The following is a 22979-nucleotide window of genomic DNA, read 5'->3' as shown; positions in this document are numbered from 1 at the left end:
TCATCAGGACCTATCAATGTAGGGCGACCTGTGGATGACTGACAGTGAGTGAGGGGAACATCTGTTGGAGAGCAGGGTGGTTAAGGATACTCACATAGGGCCCGGCCGGGCACCTATGGAGGGACGGGGATTGGCAGTCACAGATATGCGAGATGGCCGCAAATGGAATCCTACATCCAAGAAGGATGTCGGATGAATGGACAAGGATGCCCTTCAACAAGCAGAGACAGACGAGAGCAGTTCTCCAGGGAATCCAATGCGGGAATTTTTTCCGCTACAGATTGAGTCTGAATTCGACATTGACTTTATGAATACCGGAATCACTACAGAAACGGATTGACGTTTCCTTGAGTAATTCAAGGCCCCCTTTATCCTTGGACCTTGTCCATTCATACAACATCCTTCTTGCATTTGTTAATGACAACATTAACGTTTTGAACTAAAAGAAACACAGAAATTCCTCAGTTATAATTAGCAGCACTATCTATATAACTTATACCCTTTCCATGCACTGCTTATGATCTCACATATGACATTACTCATGACATGTTCTAAGGCCCCCTCCCTGAGCCTTGTTAGGGCCTGGGTCCTCCCCATGGGCCCTATGGGGTCAGGGTATCTGTACGCTGACCCCATATATCTTTATTCTTTGTATAACTTCAGGACAGGAAACGTAGTCCTCGAGTCCTGTAAAGGCTGCCAGCTACATTTTTCTCTTGTTGCTGGCAGCCAATCATGCCGCTCGCTCTCGCTCGAGTCTGTCTCTCATGGGAGCGAAATGGCCTAAGGGAAATAAAGAACACTTTATTCTTAAATTGACTCTTGTGGACCCAACCGTCCAAATATGCAATTATTTTTTCAACCTTAATTTCTCAAAAACTACTGAGTGGATTACCCAAAATGCGCCATCTATGGGCCAAGATCCAGCTTCCTGCCAAGTTTGATGCAATTCCAATAATGTCACTTGAGATGTCATTAGTGATGTTATAAATGATGTCATGGAGCAAGTTATGACTGATGTAATATGTGAGGTCATAAGCAGAGCATGGCCAGAAGTGCAAGTTATAGTTAGCTCTGCTAATTATAACTGGTGAATTTCTGTGGTTTTTTCCAGTTCAAACTTTTAATGTTGTCACTTATGTTAATTAAACTTTGTCTTGTTTCAGTGAATTTCTAAGTTGTTTTTTTTAAAGAAAAACACATCTTTATATTACACCTAACTATAAAGAAACTTTAACCTTGTTTTTTTTTAAGTGAGTTTTTTTTAACCTAAAGTTGTAATTTATTACCATACATAAAGCAAACCCACTTCAGGAGTGCGAGGCAGGGGGTGTGCCGCAGGGCCTTACCGTGCACAGGCACAGGCTGCCAACCCCTTGCTGTGCATGACCTTTCATCATACATGACGTAGAATTGGCTGCAGGCAGCCACCCAGAGGAGGCAAACCCCATTCCGTGCACAGGCTTTGGTTGTTCGTGTGTGGTGGGGGTTTAGCTGCTGGTAGCCAACAGCATTCCGCACACAGCCTTTGAGTGTGCACAACAAGGGCTTGGCCACAGGACTCAATATGCCACCAGACCCAGTGGCCAAACCCCTAGCAGGCTGCCAACTCCACACCATACACAGTCTTTAGCATTATTAGGTCCCAGCGACCCCAATCCCTGAGCCTTCATAGGCCCCAGGGAATAGGCCACAGGGACTGCAAGCCCCAAAGGTAACATAGGACCCGGGGGGCCTATCCCCCAGGGCTGTTTAATATGTATAAAGGTAGAGGGGGTCTGTTTTCTCAGCCCCTGGGAGCCCAGGGCCCCTGTGGTCCCAATCGGCTCCCCGCATGGTGCAGAGCCAGCATTGCCCAGAGGGACCAGAGATTTATGCTTACTCCCTCCGGTGGGAGCAATATGTGCTCTGTTTACACAGGACCTTTAAAGACTTGGGGAGGGGTGCCAATGGGCCCCTCTCCCCTTTTTATTTACTGATCGGGGAATAAGTTGGGCCCATAGGAGGTGTAACCTTTGCAAGGGTGCAGTACAGACGGTTGATACTATTCTATTTGTCTGCCCTCTTTTAAAATCCCCCGGATGGCGCTATTTTAAAACCCCTTTTAACAGAGCATTGTATTAAATCAGCTAGAGCTATCTTACTGTTTATCTCTTTGTAGATCTAAAACTTTAATAAACATCTTGATCTGTTTACTGATCAGCCCTGGGAGATGGGGTCTACCGTGGAGGAGGACCCTAGTCACGCCTCCGCCCCTAAATTAAAAAAATTATTGCGGGGACTTTATTTTACTGTTGTGGCCACTATCCAGCTAGATTGGGGCAAAAAGTGCAAATTTAAAAAAAAAGTTTGGTCCCGGGGAGGTCCCTTTGGTTTTACCCCACCTCAGAGAGCCAAGAGTAGCAGGGTATCCCTACCCAGCATCTTTATATTATTATTATTTCCTATAACTTCAGGACAGGGGAGTAAGGTACAGAGTCCTCACAGCCAAACAGAGCTTCCGCAGGTTCGAGATGGCCCAAGGTAAAAAAAAGTTCCTTGGTCCTAGTAGTATGTTCTATTTTTGAACTGGCGCTCCCGACAAGACTCTCCAAGGAGTCCCTCGGATCCAACCATCCAGATATACAAATATGTTTGCACCTTCATTTCTCAAAAGCTACTGAACAGATTTACACCAAATCCCTTTCAAAATTGTCAGCCTTACTTTCACTCACAGACGGGTACCCCCTACAGTACAAAAATACCTGCTAGGATCATATTACACACCATCATCTTAAGATGTCCTCTAGCACCAGCCCGAGCTATAGCTCTTTGTGTAAAGTACTCTCAAGTGGCTGAAAGCCGACACGTTTCAGTGCCACATGCACAGCATCAATAATGCAGGTATTCCGGTGTGTTCTAGATTTGTGAATATTTCCGGTATGTACATATGTTGACCTTAACTCCTTCCCTACAGTCTCTTCCAGGTCGCGGCTGCCCTGCCCCCTCTTCAGGCTGCTTCTGGGAGTCCTGGTCTCCACACTTCTGATTCTGCTAACCGTAGTCATTGTCCTGCGTAAGTCTCTCTATGATCTAAATTATGTTCCTGCATTTGTTACGTAATGATGGGGCATGTACAGGAAACAGGCCATGTTCAGTCCAATAGTTCAATGTCATGGGGGCAAAATTAAATTTACGGCCCAGATCTGGGACTGCTAGGTGATGCTGTCACGGGTAAACCATACCCTCTCTTTAGTCACAGCAGCATTTGAGACAGCAATGGGGCCACGGTCAAGGCTGATGTCCCAATACGTAGGGACATTAAGGTCTGTGTATGAGATGCTGTGCCCTCAAGATACTGAGGAAATATCACACAACAACTGGGGGGGTTAGCCTATCTCATGAGACCACGCTCATCGCTGAGCTGTGAACCAACCTGTAACCTGCTGACAATCACATTTCAGGAAATGTTTAGGAAATGATGTATGTGGGAGTCTTGAAACTTTAAAATAGGTTAGAGATGACATAATCATATGTCAGGATTCCTTGTTTTCACCTCATCCTGGTGGCTTCCTGGGTACATCTCCATCATCACTGCCATGAGGTGGGTCCTCTTAATACATTTAAAGACTCATCTGGTGATGTGAGTGATCAAAGAGGGGTGCACAGTACAGCCCACTTGAGAAGATACATGAAAGCTCCACCAGTGATGGGCAAGCAGCAGCCTGAACTCCTAAACCCCAGAGGCAGGCGCTGTGGATTTCCGGAGCTGTAGGAAGGCTTTGTATATATCATCACCTGTAGAGTGGATCATGGATGTCACATGGAAGTCTGTAGTCATGGATCTAAAGCATGTTCAAAGTCACTTGACAGGATGTGTTAGTCTTTTATTCCCTAGAGCCCTTTCCATCTCAGGGCATGTCCAGGCACCTATGTGTGCTCATGAATATGGCGATAGTTGTCTGTTTTGATACTTTACAATCATGCTCATGTATTATTGTTACCCCAAAACCGGTCCCAGGATGCTTGTTTCTGATCCAGGGAGGGCTTGGCTTGGCAGTTCGGGCTGGACTGCTCCCATAATAAACCATCAAGTTAAAAGATGCAAAATGACGGACTATATTTACTGATCCTTTGGAGATATTCTCCTTCAAGAGATGAAAATCACTGACAAAGAAGTCATCACCCTCAAAAATAATTAGATCTCTGAAGTTCACTGCTCTCCTGTAATACATAAAAAACAAGGTTAATATTATAATCTCTGAGCGCTCTAATGCCACTCTTGAAACATATTCTATAGATGGATAAGGCAGGTGGATCAGCACTACTCTACGTAGAGGCGAATCCTTATCCACGTAGTCAATATATATGTCTCTACAAATGATGACACCTCCTTCTGGAAGAAAATATCAGACAAGATTGGACATATACCCTCCAATGAACTTATCATTGTAAGTGGTGATTTCAACATCCCACTCGACATAACCCTCCATTGTCAACCCTCCATTGTCAATCCCTCCCCACCCACCTCCGCCTCACACAGAATCACCTCTCTTTCAGAAAGCAGCTAAAAACTTGGCAATTCGATAAATGATGCACTACAGCACCCACTCTCACTCAAGCGCCTTGAGACCCTCTGGGTGAGTAGCGCGCTATACAAATCACTGAACTTGAACTTGAACCTGTAACTACCATCCACCTAAAGCCCATAACATTATTCAAACATATGCTCTCAATGCAATCTTAAAGACATCTGGCGGTTACAACATCCTGACACCATAGATTACCCTTTTTATTCTGCACCATATAATTCTTATACAAGAATCGATTATATTCTAATGTCTGCATTGATATTTTATTCCAGAAGGAGGTGTCATCAATGTTAGAGACATATGTATCGACTACGTGGATAAGGGTTCCCCTCTACGTAGAGTAGTGCTGATCCATCTGCCTTCCCCATCAATAGAATATGTTTCAAGAGTGGCATTAGAGCGCTCAGAGATTAGAATAATAACCCTGTTTTTATGTATTGCAGGAGAGCAGTAAACTACAGAGATCCAATTATTTTTTAGGGTAATGGCTTCTTTGTCAGTCATTTTCGTCTCTTGAAGGAGAAGCATAGCTTCCTTGGATCAGTAGAGATATTCCATTATTTTGCATCTTTTAACTGGATGGTTTAATCCCGCAAGGTTTAGAGAGACAATGTTTAGGCTGTCTGTAATTGCAGGTACAGTCATGGTTCTGAGGTGAATGATAATGAAACAGATTCCCAATTCGATACAAGTGGGCCTACAAAGTGAATTAGTAGGTTACAATATAAATTGGAGAGCATAACTTCTAAGCATTGTTGTTGATATTGTTGCCTTTGGTCTTCCTCAATGGGAGTGTGTCGTTGAGTAGAGTGCATGCAAGGGATAGTATCCAGGGATAGCAAACAGGCTAAAGGGCAAGATCTTCCAAGATTTAAAACCATGGGTATGGAAACGTTAGCGCAACCAGTTTCTGGCACTTGCTGACATTTATATTATCATGGGTGTCTTGGGTAGGTATAGATGGTGATAAGCGTGGCTCAAATCCACCCGAGTGACTTACCACACTCACCTATAGTTACTCAGTAAGAAGTCAACCGGACAGTGGAGAAGAATAAACAAGGTAATTTTATAAGGCCACAAACTCCCATATGAGAGGGCCCTGTCCAACCTCACCCCTAAGAGTGCGCCGAGAGGACTAACTCATATCATCACAGCAATACATTATAACATGGTACAGTGGAATAAAAACATGCCCCTTCTGGAAAAGTACTGAACCCCAGAGAGAGGAACAATGGCATCATACAAGAGGCATCTGCACCTGCAAAGGCAACATTGGCTATCTCTGCCCAAGGCCGCGGAGCCGAGCCTCAGCGTCTCTGGTGCATGAGAACACTACTGATAAGGAACTTGTTAGTTTCGGCCTCAGTTAGCTGAGAAACGAAAACTGCTGCATTAGTGATTTTCCTATTCCTGCGGGAGGGGTGGATGAGAGAGTGTGACTCGCAGACACAGAAGAATACTCAAAATGGAGGCACACAAGCTAAGTTAAGGAAATAAAAATATCACCACACGTATAAATGAATAATCACATGAGTAGAAAAAATAACGTAAGAGCATAAGTGTATACTTCATCAGTTAGACACATGATGCTAACTTGTATATGTAAATGTCAATGGGCGGGGCATCGAAAATGAAACCTATCAGATGGCACTATTTTACTGAGCTCTTGTCCTTTATTGATCCAGAGTTGGTTTAGTGCATTTTAGATTTCTCAGCTACGTATTATTTATAGGCTTGGTATCTCCAGTAGAGAGTTTAGATCCGCTATGCATTTCTTCTAACTCATTGACCTTCAATTCTCATATTCTCCATTTTGTGGGTGCAATAGGGGATCAACACAAAAACATCTGTCTATGGCCTTCAAGGAGGTTGTTGAAGTGTTCAAAGGATCATCTTTAGGGCAGCCGTGAACATACACAGTTTAGATGATGGGGAGGCGAAATGTGAAGGCTTAATTTGAGGCGCGCTGTCTCCTGCCCACCACTTTGATGTCAGGCAAAGCATGCAATGTCTGCATAGCTTGGTGAGTGAGCTTCATTTTAAGAAAGAAAAAGGTGCTGGCAAATGATATTGAGATGGTACCTGTGTCTCTACCTGACGAAGGTGGCGACTGATGTGTACAAAAAAGGTTGTCATTCGTCAGGAGATCCGATCTCCGTTCGGCACAGCACCTGACATTTTGCAGATGCGGTGGAAGATGACACAAAAAACTCCTATTATAGTCTTCAAGGGGATGCGGAAGTGATCAAGGCTTCATTTCTTTGTTAGGGTGGGTTGTATTATAGAATATTGCAAAATGTGTTGTGAATATATATTGTGGACAGGCTATACTGTACTGGTTTTTCTCTTAAACCATTTTTTTCTCGGAATAAGGAACAGTCTGCAACTCTGAATCCTGTGATTCTCACTCCTTTACCTCTAGCACAAGCACTTTCTTATTTATTTATTTATTTATTAATTTATCTCACTTGTAAAGCGCTTATCACCTAACAGGCATCCTGGCACTGACATTAAGAGTGCACAATTTTGTGTAGGGCACGCCCGTGGAGCTGACAACAAATTTAGACTTTAGGGAAAAGCCAAGTTTTTAATCTCGTCCTAAAGGGGAGAAGGTCCCTAACTTGTCTCAGTTCCAGTGGAAGCTCATTCCATAATCTGGAGGCTGATACACCAAAGACTCTGCCACCCGATTTTATTTTCTTGAATCTTGGTATTTTCACCAGTCTGGCCGAAGAGCAGCAAAGGCTTCTCGCAGGTACGTACCATTCAAATTTTCTCTGCATGGATACAGTTCCAGACCCATGCAGGGCCTTGAACACTAAGCAGAGGGATTTGAACTGGATTCTTTGTCTTATCGGTAGCCAATGCAGCTCCGCCAAAGCCAATGAGGAGAAGGAACCTCTGGACCATCCCAAGGCTAGCTTGACTGCTGTTGACTGAATCCTCTGGAGTCTGTCTAAAAGATATTTCGGGGACTCTAACAGCAGCACGTTGAAGTGATCTAATCTGCTTAATATAGTACTTTGTACTACTAGCGCTTGCGCGTGGGAAGGCAACAGGGGAAAAATCTTCCACAGAATTCTGATAATAGCGAAACAGCTTCCCACCATTTCGTTAACCTGTGCCTCCATGTTAGTTTGTTATTGAACATGACGCCCAGGTTTTGAACCTTCTCAACTGACCTCAGTACAGTAGATGTGTCTAAAGGCCAGACATTTCCAGGCAGCGCAGAAGGAACCTTCCCCACTGAGCAGTAGAGGACCTCGGTCTTTCCAGCGTTAAATTGCAATCAGTTGTCCCTCAGCCATTGAGCCGTAGCACGCAGGCAGACATGAAACACTTCCAGAGATGTCGACTGATCTCCCTGTAAGGGGAGAATCAGTTGCGTGTCATATGCATAATTTACGATGTTAATGTTATGAGGCCTTATGACCGCAATCAGGGGTTTCATGTAGATATAAAAAAAAATTGGGCGGATTGTGGAGCCCTGAGGCATGCCATGTGTGATGTTGGTAAAGGCAGATTGAGCTCCCTTCCACCAAAGTTGGTGCAGGCATTGCTGTATATCTCTAGACACCTGTTTCTTGGTTAATCCCTACTTCACTAGAGAGCTGTTGCAGTGGAAAGCAAAAGAAAACTCACCTGGGGTTGCTAGAAATGCTGCGAAATTCATCTCAGGTCACAGTACCACTCACAGGCACGCAGGTGCATTCCAACGCTCATCAGCTTGCTGGCTCAAGGGAGCCTTTTGAACAGAAAGTGGTACTGTGACCTGAGAGGAACTTGGCAGCATTTCCAGCAACCCCAGATGATTTTACTTTGCTTTCTAAACTGCTGCTCTCTACTGATGAATGGCTTAAACCAGAAACAAGTGTGTAGAGATATACAGCAAAGTCTGCACCAACTTTGGTGAAAAACTCCAGCTAATTTTCAAGTAAGTTTGTACTGTGTACTGCATTTACCAGGATGCAATGGGGCGTACTGTGCTGGGACTGTGAGGTAGTGTGCTCCCAAACCCCATTCGGAGTTTCATTATTCATTTTTTTTATTGTAACACCATATACAATGCATCAGTATAAACTAAGAAAATTGATTGATTAAATTAGATAATTGGAACGGTTGAAGCTGATTGACCTGTGCTTGATAAGAGAGAGACTGGATTTTTCTACATATAAGTGCAATATGTGCATAGACGACACGTTTAATTGGGAGCCTTACGCTTTAGGTGGACTTGAGTTAAGAAACTAAGCAATTTTTGTTTTAGAGATACCTGATAGAGATGTGATATGTGATAAAGGAATATTTTCTTGAGTTAATTGATTATCTTTTTAACTGTTTAACATGCATATGTTGTGATTGGCGTTGATGAAGCAAAATGGTATTTCCAAAACACAAGTTTGTGATATTCTAAGTGTAAAGATCAGATGAAATAAAGGAACATGGTTGGAATACAAGCTACCCATGAACCATTGAACCCTCATTTCATGCATGTTATATATCCCAGTGCTCTGGGTTGGGCGTTGTAACGACCGGATTTTCAGACCAGATGGGATCAGCTCACCAAGACACCACCAACCCAGCCGAAAGGCAACCACCTCCCTCCTCAGGACCCATCTATCCAGGCACCTGGGTACCTACTTGAGGATGGGGAACTCGCAATATACAAGCTCATATCATCAGAAACACCACTAAATCTATAGGGATTACTAGGAATACTCACTGATTACTAAGGACGTCCATGCCCTACACCACACTCATACCTCATAGTCTCGCGATCACATGGGCCCAGACTAATCTACCCTGGGGCAGTTCTGATTACTTACCATTACACACTGACCGCAACCAGTGCTCTCACAAGCCACAATCCTGTAGGTATCCACACCAGTGTCCCCCCTGGTGCTCTCACTATTTCATACATACACAGGCCACAATCCTGTGGGTATCCACACCAGTGTTCCCCCTGGTGCTCTCACTATTTCATACATACACAAGCCACAATCCTGTGGGTATACACACTGACTACAATCAGTGCTCTCACTAACGCCACTACACAACGACGATCACTTTCCAATGGATACCTTCAGCTCTCTCTCTCTATGTTGGGAAGTTTCTCTCACTATTCACTAGAGGTACAATAATATTATGGAATGGCCGAATTACACGGTGTACAACTTATCCTTCAGTTCAAGGGATCCTCTCTCCCTAATTATTCAGTTATTACTTACCTGATCAGGGGTAGCGTCTGTTCAAACAGTAACACCTGACTAGAAGAACAGGTTACCTTTTCATATAAGAATAAGAGGCACATGCCGGTTCACTAAGAACTGGGGTACTTTATTTATCAGAACAACAATATCAATATAACACTACACTATAACATATAGCCTGCAAAGTAAAAGGGGAATAGACACATACACAGATCTGTGGGGTCTCTGTAAAGCTTTATTACTATACCACATCCACATGTAACTAACAGGGACTGTAAATAGACTGCACACTGCTGAAAGGAAAAGGATTAGCAACACAATAGGGACAAGGTTAATGTTTAAATGTAAAGGACAAATATCACCTGATTAGTATGAAGTCTTGCTCTAGCTGTCATCTGGGTTCCTCTCTAGTCTGTGCCTTAGCTCGTCTCAGATACACGCATCTGCGCTGATCACTCTGCACTGGATTCCTCTCCCCCACGAACTCTCTCCACCTTCCAGCTTCAGCCTACTAGTTTCTGCCGCTCTGATAACCGTTCGCTCCACTAGCTTCTTCACTCTGTCTGATTATCTCAGTTCCAATGTCCAATTCACTCCAGCTGCTCCCACAGACTAATCCACGATATAACTTCAGTCTCTTCCAAAAGGCATCACTTCAGACTCCAGCTGATCACAACTCCTTCTGATAAGTAACTGCTTCTGACTGCTTCCTTCAGCTTCAAACATCATCTCACTTCTCTCTGCTCAAAACACCATCTGCTCACAACTGCTTCTGGCTTCTCTCTCTGGTTCCAGCTCACTGACTGTCTGTCTGTCTTCTCTCTGTTCCAAGCATCTTCTTCTTTCTCTGACTCCAGCTGTCTCACTGACAAACTGACTAACTGACTTCTCTCTGTTCCAAGCATCCACTGTCTCTTCTCCTCTGCTCCAACTCCTTCTGAACTCAACTCTTTCTGACTGACTCCGCCTCTGCACTTCACTAATATGGAATGCTCTCTCCTCATGGAAAGTTCCAGCCAGCAGCCTCCTCCCACCGATTCCATGTACCAGGCTCCTTGCGCTAGACGCTCCCACAGTGACCAGCTGCTTGTTTCGTCTAGAGACCTGAGCCCAGAGACACTTCCTGATTAGATTCAGCTCTGGCCGGTTCTCTCCAGTTCGCTTAGGGCGAACAACACCTCATAACTAAAACATCACATTTACCCTGCAAGCATCTCAGTCTGCATGGACAGAAAGCAAAATGGAGTCTCTCTAGTTGTGGGCCTTGTAGGCCTGAGAAGAATGAAATAACACTTAGCTCTGTCAGAGTACATACACAAACCATACCAATATGTAATATAAAGTCAGGACTACAGGATCCACCCTCTACTATAGGTAGGATGATGAAAGGACACATAATTATGTCAAAGCCAATAGCCAATAGATGGATTAGAGTTAAGAATAAGGGATCTATCATCATATAAAGCAGCTATTCTCTAGTTTATGCTTCTAGGTTCTGAAAAAGGCCTGAAAAGGACCAACACAAGGCAAGAATAGAGATTCAGGATGGTAGCAAGCTTAAAGTCACCATCACTCAGAAATAGAGCCAAAAATACGGTCACAACAGGCGTCCATAGTCAAAGAGGGTTTAAATGCTGGTCTAACAATTGATAAACTACCCATCCAATAGAGACAGATAAAGTATGTTTATGTGTTACTCTTCCTTTAGTCACTGGTCCTCTGACTAACAGGTGCATGGTATCTGTTAGTGCTGTGAAACACAAAAGGTGTTATAGCGCTTTATAAATACCAAAATTAAATGAGAATGAGTATGTGGGAGTGTGTGCGAATGTGTGTGTGTGATGTGTGTGTATATTCTGCAAGTGTAGGTACATCTCAGAATGCATACTGTCACCATGAAGGTCAGCCAGTTGAACAAAGGCAGCGTTTACAATTTCTTCTCTTCTTGTGCCATTCTGTATCCCTGTCATTTATACATTTGATCTATATTATTTTCCAATAGGTGTCCAATCATTTCAGAAGAGCAGCAGCGAGGAAGAGAATGTGTGCATCAGTAACCCAGACAACCATTTGAATTCAACAACTGAACTCAGACACCTGAAAGAGTTTCTGAAACATCTACAAGAAGAAATGTGCAGCCCACAAGGTGAAGCATGAGAGTCAGGGTATTTGCAAGAAGCTGGAGATCTGGCTATTTAGCTAACTACCTGCCCTAGGCAAGGCTGGACACACCTGCCCCCCTCTGGGATACTCTCCCGGGTGATAGCGCGCTCTACAAATACACATAGCATGACTTAGATTAGCAGGAATGATCCTATCCCGATAAGTGTGTTAGACAATAGTGCAAAGTTCTGGGTGATAATGACAAGGCCCATTTTTGCCGGGGTCCAGAACAAAAATCATGGGTTGCACCATTTCTCCAGAGGTACGGGTGAGACACTTCCAGGGCATGTATGTATTGGAAATGCCGGAGGATCTTAACCCCATTCAGGCCACCGTAGAAGAAAGGTTTCATTTTTAGGGAGAAGGAGGTATTTGACGCCAATATAACTATGTCCAGTGGAAAAGCGCCAGGCCCAGATGGGGTGCAGGGAGATTTGTTTAAGCCAGATCCTTCTTTCTGGGCAAAAATATGAGTGCAGGTGTTTAATGCTGCTTGAAATAAAGGTCTAGCAGCAACTTGGTCGAAATCCATTATATTACTGAGATTTAAAATGGTGTTGAGAGCAGAGCCACAATGTTATCGGCCAATATCTTTAATTGACGCAACTGTGAACATTTTGGGGAAGGTTTTCTTAGCAAGATTGAATAAGTGGCTGAAGTATAACAACGTTTTATCCAACCTCCAATATGGATTTAGGCAACTGCTGATCAATGTATAAATCTCCAACTGATTATTAGTAAATACACAGTGGCCAAAAAGAATAAACTTAATCTGGCGTTTATGGATCTGACGGCAACCTTTGATAGAGTAAATAGAGTCACACTCTGTGGAATACTCATTAAGCTGGGCATAGACAAGAACATAGTGAATTCTTTATTAGAACTTCCCCTTGATTTAAGTGCAGCAGTTAGGTATAAGATGGATGGAAGTCTTTCTGACCCAGTGAAGGTGGGGTGAGATAAGGGTGCATTCCTACTCTGGTATTATTCACTCTTTATATGAACAATTTGGGAACTGTTTTAAATGTAGCCTGCACGGGCCCCTTCCTTACCAGGTAGTAGACAGCATGTGGCCCTGCCATGAATTCAGTGGAAAACGCAAAATGATGGGGCCACCCTTTGGAGTCACTCATATCTCACAGATATTAATTGGCCTTGGACTAATTGGGTCACCTTCAAAGATTGGGGTCCCCAAAAAGTGTTGGGGGACCCCCTGAGCCGCAGGGGCAGCACGGGCCTGCGTTACACCCCTGAACGTGACCGACAGTGAATAGTTACACCCCCCTCCCTTGTTCGCTCTCTGCTTCCCCACCCCTCACAGCCACCGCGTCATTTAAATTTTCTTTTTTGAAAGTTATTTTTTTTACTGCCCGGCTGTTGTGCACTGCAATCAATACACTCTTTTCTTTTCTTTTTGCAGTCCAGGCGATTTTTTTGTGTGATTTAGTTTACTCCTCAAAAATGGTGGTTGCCATCTTCAAATAGTAAATTGAAAATACAAAATAAGCCAAAATGACTGGTGATGCCCCAGGTCGTGTGCGTGTGCATTGTTGCTTCACAGCACATGCTCCGTTAGCCATCTTGGATGCTCTTAGTTTGGGAAAACCCAGTCCAGGATGCCCGCTTGTGCATCATGATGCATGTGTCAGGATGCACAGGAGGCCATCTTGGAATAGGGTTTTTTCATACCAGAACCATTGCAAAAGTGATCCAGTGTGTGGTCTGTATCATGATGCACCAGTGGCCATTTTGAAATATATTTTTCTGTTTACTTTTCTTGAACAATGTGTTACAAACACGCATTGGCAAAGGCAACAGCTTAACACATTGCAAAGGTGATATATATATTGGCTTTGCCAATGCTTGTTTTTTGATTACAGGTGAGATGGACTACAAATTAAAACTACACCTGGGACATTGACTTTCTGTTGCTATTTGTAACCAATAAATTAGGAGTCTTTCCTCAAATACTTTCTACTTTGCGATTCCTTATTTTGCTCTTGCATTTAAGGAATCGCTAATTGCGATTCCTTAACCCCTTCGATGCTCATGACGAGCTCAGCTCGTCATGAGGCACGGTTGAGCTGTGCTGATGACGAGCTGAGCTCGTCATGAACAACTGGCATCAAGGATCTGCAGCACAGGAGGGGAATTGCTGCAGCAGCGATGGTGTTAAATGCAATGTAAGTAGCACAACAGGAAGTGCACTTTAGCCTTAAGGAATCGTTAATTACCACCAACTTCAAGTTGGAGTTAATGAGCGATTTCCTTTAAAAAAGCACTTTTTTGCTTTTTTTAAAGTGCGATGTGACACACATTCATGCCCTTAGGGCATGTATGTGCGCCACATGTGCACACATGCACATTTCAGGGGTGCAACAGGGTGTCCTTTTGACACCCTGGCACCCTTGAAATAGCTCCCGCTATTTGCGATTCTTTAATACCGAATCGCAAATAGTGAATATCTTCCCATTCATTCCTATGGGCCTCCTAGCCCATGGGAATTAATGGGTAGGTATTCCTTATTAACTAATCTCAATTTGTGCATCGTTATTAAGGAATATTAAGGAATCGCTAATATTTTTGAGATTCCTACCTACATTCAATTTGGCGAGTCCTTAATAGCGAATCGGTAAAATTCGCTATTAAGGACTCGCAAATTATATTTTACCTACATCTGGCCCTAAATGTTTATCTTAAGTGTACACCTCTGAAGACTACTGCATAGCTAAGAGTAATAACACAGCTCCTACTACACAATTTAGAAAGTGCCTCAGCCCAGTATAATATCTAAAGGGAAAATAATGCTTTTATTTTTATTATTACATATAGATTGTGTATTCTTGCTCAGTATATATACAGCTATTGTGGCTGTGAAAAAACACCCGGTAGAGCTTACCTCTGAATGCACTCTCCTAGCCCCATAGGCTTATTTTAAGGCATCTATCATTTACTAGCTAAATCTGAATATACTTTGACCTACTGCCTATGAAAGCAAAAACACTAGGTACTCACCCGTTAGGAACTAGGAGATGCGTATCTAGATATACACGGTTCTCTGCTTAAATGATATTGTTATGTGATTTTTACTATACTACTCTCTTTACTTTCACTATGCTTCTCTCACACTTCTTTCTCACTCATCTGTATGCTTTACACTTGCTCCCCACGAGGGTAGCTCACGAAGTAAGTTAGGCCACGGTCTATTAACCAATAACTGGACTCTGGTTCATGTACTTTTATTAGCAGGACCATTATTTTTACAGCCTTGAGTAAGTCTCAGTCACAACAGGCCTAACGGCTAAACAAGTGTTGCTGAGTCACAACAATGCTGCACCACATCACACGGAACCCATGCTATTGAGCAAAGGAAAAAAAATACAATTAAGCATTTATACCATTCCAGTTTTATCATATTTTATAGCTTAGTAATATATTTAAATGTGTAGGATATCAATTTCACTTTTTCTAACTATTGTAGTTACCCCCCCCCTTTAGCCTTAGGAAAGTTACACTGGTGTGAGTTTAGTAACAAACAGCTAGTTTTAATACATTTATTTCAACGAGCAAAAGGATCCCCGCCACCGCCAGAGCCAGCCTCCAGAAAGGAATGAAAGACGTTGCGGAATGGATGAAGCTCAGCCGTCTGAAACTCAACGCAGACAAGACGGAAGTCCTCATTATGGGACCATCCCCCTCCGCCTGGGACGACTCCTGGTGGCCCCCTGCCCTGGGCACCGCCCCCAAGCTAACGGACCACGCACGCAACCTGGGCTTCATCCTGGACTCCTCGCTCATGATGACCAAGTCAACGCCGTCTCATCATCCTGTTTCAACACCCTGCGCATGCTCCGAAAGATCTTCTGTGGATCCCCACCGAAACCAGTAAGACGGTCACCCAGGCCCTCGTCACCAGCCGACTTGACTACGGGAACACCCTGTACACTGGAACCACAGCCAAACTCCAGAAGAGACTCCAGCGCATACAGAACACCTCTGCACGACTCATCCTGGATAATCCCCCGTCACTTCCACATCTCTGCCCATCTGAAAGACCTGCACTGGCTCCCCGTCAGCAAGAGGATCACGTTCAGACTCCTCACCCACGCACACAAGGCTCTCCACGACATGGGCCCCATATACCTCAGCCGCCTCACATTCTACAAACCCACCCGCCAGCTCCGAGCCGCCAGCCACGCCCACGCCACCGTCCCACGTATTCGCAAAGCCACCGCCGGAGGAAGATCCTTCTCCTACCTGGTGGCCAAGACATGGAACTCCCTCCCCACCCACCTACGGCTGACCCAGGACCATCTCTCCTTCAGGAAACAACTCAAGACCTGGCTGTTCAAGCACTAGCGACTCCCCCTCCCCCCAGCGCCTTGAGACTCTAGCGGGTGAGTAGTGCGCTATACAAATTTGTTTGATTGATTGATTGATTGATTGATTGTGTTCTGGTTTTGGTACTTGCCGTCATGAATTGGTAATGGGATACACTGGACTACATATACCAAAATGCAAAGGAAATCCTCATTTGGATCCGCTGCTTGGGCGTGGCTCTGGGACATTGGGGAGTCCTTGGAGTCCCACATCTTTTACCTCTGTTGCTAGAGTGGTACAAGGACCCCCAAAGAGGGAAAGGGGCTGATCGTGGTGCCACACAGCGATGTCTGGCTCATGGTCAAGAGAATTTAAAAATTGGTAGCATTACTTTTGGGGATGTTGCTTTTGCATACTATAGAACTTCTCATTCTACAAAGCTGTTCCAACAGGAGCAGGCCATTTATTTATTTTTATTGACATATTTCAGCGTTTAATTGAGTAGTACACGGCGCAAGCGTATCCGAGCGCTGCACATAGCACAAGTTAATATTACATAGATCCTGAATGTAACATAAGATGTTGCTTAATCACACTATGTACAGGTAACATCAGTGAGAATGAATACATAACCTTTGTCCGTCTTTGGTTGAGCTGGTTGCGGTCGGGCATAACGTCTTAAATATTTCTCGATCAGAAATGGTTTGCCATTTCTCTTGATGATGACCGGGGAGAGGTTTGTGCATATCTCAGGCAGAAGGAAGTTCCAGATTCTGGGACCATTTCCTGAAAAGGATCGAGCTTGCTGTCTTTCTTTCTTGATTTTGGGTGCATCCAGTAGCATTGAATCAGAACTACGTAGCAAGTACTGCCCTCCCGATTTAGGGCCAGATGTATCAAAAGGTCTCATTCTGTGTCTATGGGAAAATGCTTTAGTACATATGGCCCTTCTTTTTTGTGCTAGGTATTTTGGAGATCCATAGAGCAGTGCTTTGTGGGTCATGCATGCAGTCTTGAAGACACCACATGCTTGGAGAGGGAGTCAGCTAAGTGTGGTAAGCGTGGGAGTAATGTGATTGCATCATGGGTTCCTGAGACAGGCCCAGCGCCTGCACTGAGTGTGGCCTTCACAGGGTAAGATGAGTTTTGGAGTCCCGATGATAGTTGTGTTTCCGAAGTCCAATCTGCAAATCATGAGCGCCTGAAACACCTCTATGAGGTCACTTTTAGAAATGGATTGCTTGAGAGTTTTGATCAGTCTTGGGTTGTGTGTTGTTGTTTTGTTTGTAGTGTTGATATGGGCTCTCATGTTGAGCTTCTTGTCTCGTGTTATCCTCAGTGATTTAGTGCTATCATTGGTTTTCGGGGTACAGTTGAGTGCATCCATTTAGGAAACTCACTAATGGTGTTCACCTTCAAAATTGAAGACAATTTGTGAGAAATCCACCTGTGCTCTTGTTGCAGAACAAATGAAATGCAAACTCTGCCCACAGAACTGGGTCTACAATGAGGAGAAGTGTTATTACTTCTCTCAAGAGGAAGTTCCTTGGGATGAAAGCAGAAGGCACTGCACTTCAAGAAGATCTGAACTGGCGGTGATTGAGACGGAGGGTGAAAAGGTAAGTAGTGGAGCAGGAATGTCACATTAATCCTAGGTTTTAATCCAGGATTAATGTAGGAGACACAGTAGGTATTAGAAAGGGAAATGTCCATGGTATATGTGAGAAGCTTGATATGTACGTTGATGGGCCAGATAGGGGAAGCTAAGTGTTAAAGGATGGACAGAGTTCTACAATTCTGTCTGAACACTTTTTTCACAGTTCACTAGACAGATGTAATAATACGCTAGAGATGCCATGGCCAATGCAGGCAGAGGTTTCCAGAAAACCCTTGCACTTGTCAGGTGTCTGTGCCCCCTGTACATAACTCTACATGGTGACCAGCTCCACACAGTTGGATTGGTAGTCAAAAGTGCAGAGCACATTCTTGTTTCTCAAGACACATCATTTTCCCCTGGTGAATGCTCTTTGCCTTCACTGCCATGACATCAGATGTGATCCATTTTAATTCCCATCCTAAAAGAGAGTAAACCGAGTCCGCTGCTAGAGAAAATCTCAGATCATTTCCAAGGTGAAAAGGGGTTGGATTTCAGTTTTTGAATGTCCACAAATGTACAAGTTTGTGGGTGCTTACAAACTTACAATGCTAACCACAACACTTATTCTTTGGCTCACTGCTAATGTCTCTGCACTTAGGCCAGAGAAATGTGCTGTAGTAAAACCTTACTCCTGCCATGAATCCTTGGGTGAATTCCTTGTGAGTACAAGTGGAAGGTCCAATGTTTGACAAAAACCCACTTTGAAAAGGAACTCAGTAACAGTTCTGGTGTCTAACCACAGTTTGCAATAAATATTACAATTATTCTGCAGTTCTGCTGCCAAAAGGAAGCTATTGTCACAAGTTGGCATACCCCTACACCACCTTCAGTCTGATGGTGCTACCATCTTTGGAGTCCTATTTGCCCGTCTAACAAGCGAAACACCTTCTCATACCTCAGCGAGATGGCTTTAAAATATGTAAGAAAGCTGTGAAATAAATCAGCACAAAAAGGTCAAGGCAACTGTTGAGCCTGGCCCTAATATGTTGAGCCAATGCCCCGCCGTGCTTCAACGTTCAGCCCCATTTGACTGCTCTGAGGAGGTGAACGTGCCAGTCCCCTTCCCGTTGCCCATTGTTTCCAAAACGACCTGGAACCTAAGTGGTTGACTTTCCTCTGTGCACCTCTCAGTGTTTCCATCAATATCCTGCAGTCATTGTTAGAGAGGGGGATGAGTCCCTATCTGTTTTTTGTAAAACATCAGGAGTAAAAGGTCTCACCCCCATAGTTAGGCGCAGTAACCCCTGTTTGCCCATTGGCTCTCTGAAACAAGTTCTGACAATTGGCGGCACCTAACCAATAGGAGTCCCTGGTCCAGGTGCTGTGCATTGGCCTATTTGCAGTTTACTCCAGTAGCATAAGAAGTCTGGTTTTTATGCACAAGGGGGCTTATTTACAAGCCCATTGCACCGCCGGGGTGTCACTTTTTTTGATGCATCAGAGAGGCAATGGGCTTGCCCATATTTACAAGGCCATGTAAAGTCACCTCGCATGACTTTTCATGGCATTGTCAGTCAGTCAGTCAATTATCTTTATTCGATTATTAAAAATCATAAAAGAACGAGCATAAATACATAGCAATAATTCATCAGAGCACAAGTTAATACATAATTAAGACAGATAATCAATGTTTAAAAAGTGCTAAAATCACAATATACAAGCAAAGTATGTAAAAATGTTAAAAATGTTAAAAGAGACCCTTCAAAAAACAAACATTTAGAAATAGGTAAGGTAAAAAGGGAAGTCAATGTTCAGTAAGGTGCCTAACTCTAGTACGGTGCTTATTTGTGCGTGCTCCTGCGACTAAAAAACTAGCAACATGGAAGGCTACTCTTGCATTAGGAAGGAGTTGCAAAAACATCAAAGCTGGTTTAACCTGAATAAAACCTTGATTACGCAGGATTGGGAGCAAATATCTTTTTCTAATCTCATTGTAATGTCCGCAAAACATGATAAAGTGAATCGTATCCTCGGTGGAAAAGTGATCACAGTCACATGGTTCAGCATTGTCAGGTATATTCCAAATTTTAAAATTGCCCAGGATGAGGTGGATCAAATCAAAACGAAATGTCGTTAAGAGGAAACGATGGTATGGTTTAGTTACCAGGAGAAGGTATGGTTCCATTCCTGGGACAGATGTCAGCATACAATGTTTCCTTACCGTGGTTTTTTTTTAACTCTATGGCTTCCCTCTCCAAGACATATAGATTAGTCAGGGTATTTTTTACTGTTTTAAGGTCTTCCTGTCTTATCAAGTCTGGAGATGAGAAAAGCTCCGGTCGACCGGCTAAAGTCAACTGCGTTTGTACATATTTCACCCACGGGATATGTAGGGCTCTATCCAGGGCTAAACAATCTTTTAAAATAATGTGGTTTAGTGTGAGCTCCTGGTTGAGCCAAGTTTTCATCCATCCGATGGCTGGGGCTAATTTTAGGATGTCAGTTATATAGCCCAATCCTAGCTCTGTATGTAATGCATAAGTGGGAGTCGATTGGGGGACTGAAAGCAGAGATCTCAAAAATGTATTTTCTACTTTCTGGATTTTATCATGACTAGTATACCCCCAAATAGCAGAACCGTACTGGGCAACGGACACACATTTTGCTTTGTAGACTTTAATAATGCTTTCCATGGGACGGGCACCTAATTTCTTAGCAAAACCAAGCAACCCTGCTGCCGCTCTTGCAACAGCATTGCTTTTAACGGAATGCTGGGGGCCCCAAGTGCCCTTTTCATCAAAGGTCAACCCTAAGTATGGAAAAGATGGGACTCTCCTAACCTCCTTCCCTGTACAGAAAAATGTTTTCGTCTTTCTTTTCCTGCCTGCGGCTCCTGCAATCATTACATGAGATTTCTCTGTATTGGTTTTCATGTCCAACGAGTTCATGAAATCTCCAAAGGATGAGAGGAGTTTATTCAGTGCCACTCCGGAGCGAGCCAGTAAGACTGCATCGTCCGCGTACAGGAGGGCAGGTAGCTTTGTCTCGCCTGCACGCGGAATGTCAGTGTGGGATGCTGCCATGACTACCTCCAGATGATTTATATAGAGAGTGAAGAGGAGGGGGGCAAGGATACACCCTTGCCTAACCCCCCTCTCCGAGTTAAAGTGGCAAGTGCATCTTCCTTCCCTAGTCACTCTGACGGAGGTCATAAGGTCCCTATGTAATTCTGCTAGGTATCCAACCAAAGGGGGGTCGATGCCCATGGCCAGAAGGATCCTCCACAGCTTTGCCCTGTTAACCAGGTGAAATGCTGATGAGAGGTCCATTAAGGCCATGTACAGGGAACCCCCCTTGGCGATTACGTATTTATTTAAAATTAGTTCTAGATTTAGGCACTGATCTAAAGTTCCTCTTTTGGCTCTGAAGCCATATTGTGCGTTTGATAGAACGCCCTTCCCTTCTAAGAGCTGGGTCAGTCTTCCTAAAAAGACTCTCCCCAGGATTTTAACGCTTGAATCTATGAGAGAAATTGGCCTATAACAGGCCGGATCTGTCCTCTGTCCTTTTTTAAAGATCGGTACTATCGTGGACTTGGCCCAGCTAATAGGAAAAATGAGGTCCCTAGTAGCATTAAAAATATTTGTGAGAATCTTGGTACTAAGTTCGGGAGCACTCTTAAAGAAATCTGCAGGGACCCCATCGGGCTCCGGTGCCTTTTTATGGAGTGTATCGTTAATTGCCTTCTTAACCTCCTCTAGGCTAAAGGGAGAGATGGTGGTTGTTAGTTGTGTGAGTGACATCTCACGGTCTGGGGTGGTATCGGAACAACTATAGATGTTACTAAAATGTGTCACCCACTGATCATCTGGTATAATACAATCTGCTCTCTGATTGTCTTGTCCCGCAAAATATGGGTGGTTTATAATTGCCCAAAATTTGGCGCTATCTCGTTGTGTTTCGGGCAATAATAAATCACTCCAGGCCTCATTTTTTATCTCAAGTTTCCTCACCCTGATAGCGTGATTGTATTGTTTCCTCAGTAACGCTTTCTGCTCTTTATCTCTAGGTTTGTTTTTTAGAGCCTTTAGGAGGATTGAGTGAGCCTTAGAACAATCTGAGTCAAACTATCTGGGGCCCCTGGTCCTATTTGGCTTTGTCTTTACGGTCAGGTCTGAGTTGACCTGACGGCAGATGGCGTTGAAAGCCTCAATCATGGTGGCACCAGAGTTCTTATTATCCAGAGAAATAGCAACCTCCCCCTCAACTTTAGCCAGAGTTTCCTGCAAAAAGGTGATTGGGGTTACTTGGTCCCATTTCAGTCTCCGATTCTGATCTTTTGGGACTAATTCTGTGGCACATGAGGCATCAATCTTCCTTTTTCCCAAGACTCCCTGAGATATAATCTCTAAAATCACAGGGTTGTGATCACTAAAAACTGTAGTTTCTACCTTATAATTAATAACTTCAGGCAGAATACTAGAAGATAAAAAGATATAATCTATAATTGTGCCTGTGTCATTGCCCACATATGTCGGTAACCTCGGGCCTGTAGGACAACTACATGATTCATAAAGGTTAAAAGTAGCTAAGAGCAATTCCAAAGCCTGTCCACGTGATGTATGTTCGAAATGCGGTGGAGAGGAATGGGGGGAAAATTCCTCATATTCCACATGGCAATCCGCATGGCAAGGATGGATGTTAAAGTCTCCCATGAGGATCACCTCGTACCCATAAGCGCTATTCTCACTGTGGGTGGACAGGAATTCCTCTAATGTTACCAAATGCTCGTTTGGGGTTTGACTGACAGGGGAATTATAAAAGTTAACAAATAATATGGGATAGGAGTTTGATGTAGTTAGTTCAACCGCTAAGCAATTTGTTGAGTTAGATTTAATATGTCTTGGCTTTCCTTGAATATCTAATGAAATGTATATAGCCAAGCCCCCTTTGCCCTTCCTGCCTTACTAGAGTCCGCAGGTACAAAAAAATGGGAAAAACCGTCCAGAACCAGACTGTCTGACGTTTCCCATGTTTCTTGAAAGACAAGAACGTCATAGGATTTTATTATATCCAGCCAGTTCTTATCATTAAATTTGGCTCTGAGACCAGCGATGTTCC

At 43.8% G+C, this 22979-nt stretch overlaps 1 protein-coding gene across 1 annotated transcript in view; it reads left to right on the top strand.

Moving 5' to 3' along the window:
* LOC147700552 (C-type lectin domain family 12 member A-like) overlaps nt 1–22979 on the top strand; it is a 117675-nt gene that overhangs the window by 80401 nt on the left and 14295 nt on the right. Inside the window, exons 3-5 of the mRNA XM_086928449.1 lie at nt 2957–3055; nt 11781–11924; nt 17726–17880. Of these exons, the coding sequence (XP_086784575.1) occupies nt 2957–3055; nt 11781–11924; nt 17726–17880 (398 nt within the window). The remainder of the gene's footprint in view (nt 1–2956; nt 3056–11780; nt 11925–17725; nt 17881–22979) is intronic.

Source organism: Lissotriton vulgaris, chromosome 7 (genome assembly GCF_964263255.1).
Source record: "Lissotriton vulgaris chromosome 7, aLisVul1.2, whole genome shotgun sequence".
In the NCBI taxonomy this organism is placed as follows: domain Eukaryota; kingdom Metazoa; phylum Chordata; class Amphibia; order Caudata; family Salamandridae; genus Lissotriton; species Lissotriton vulgaris.
Note: the sequence above shows the minus strand (reverse complement) of the source record. Positions and strands in the feature narration are given on the sequence as shown.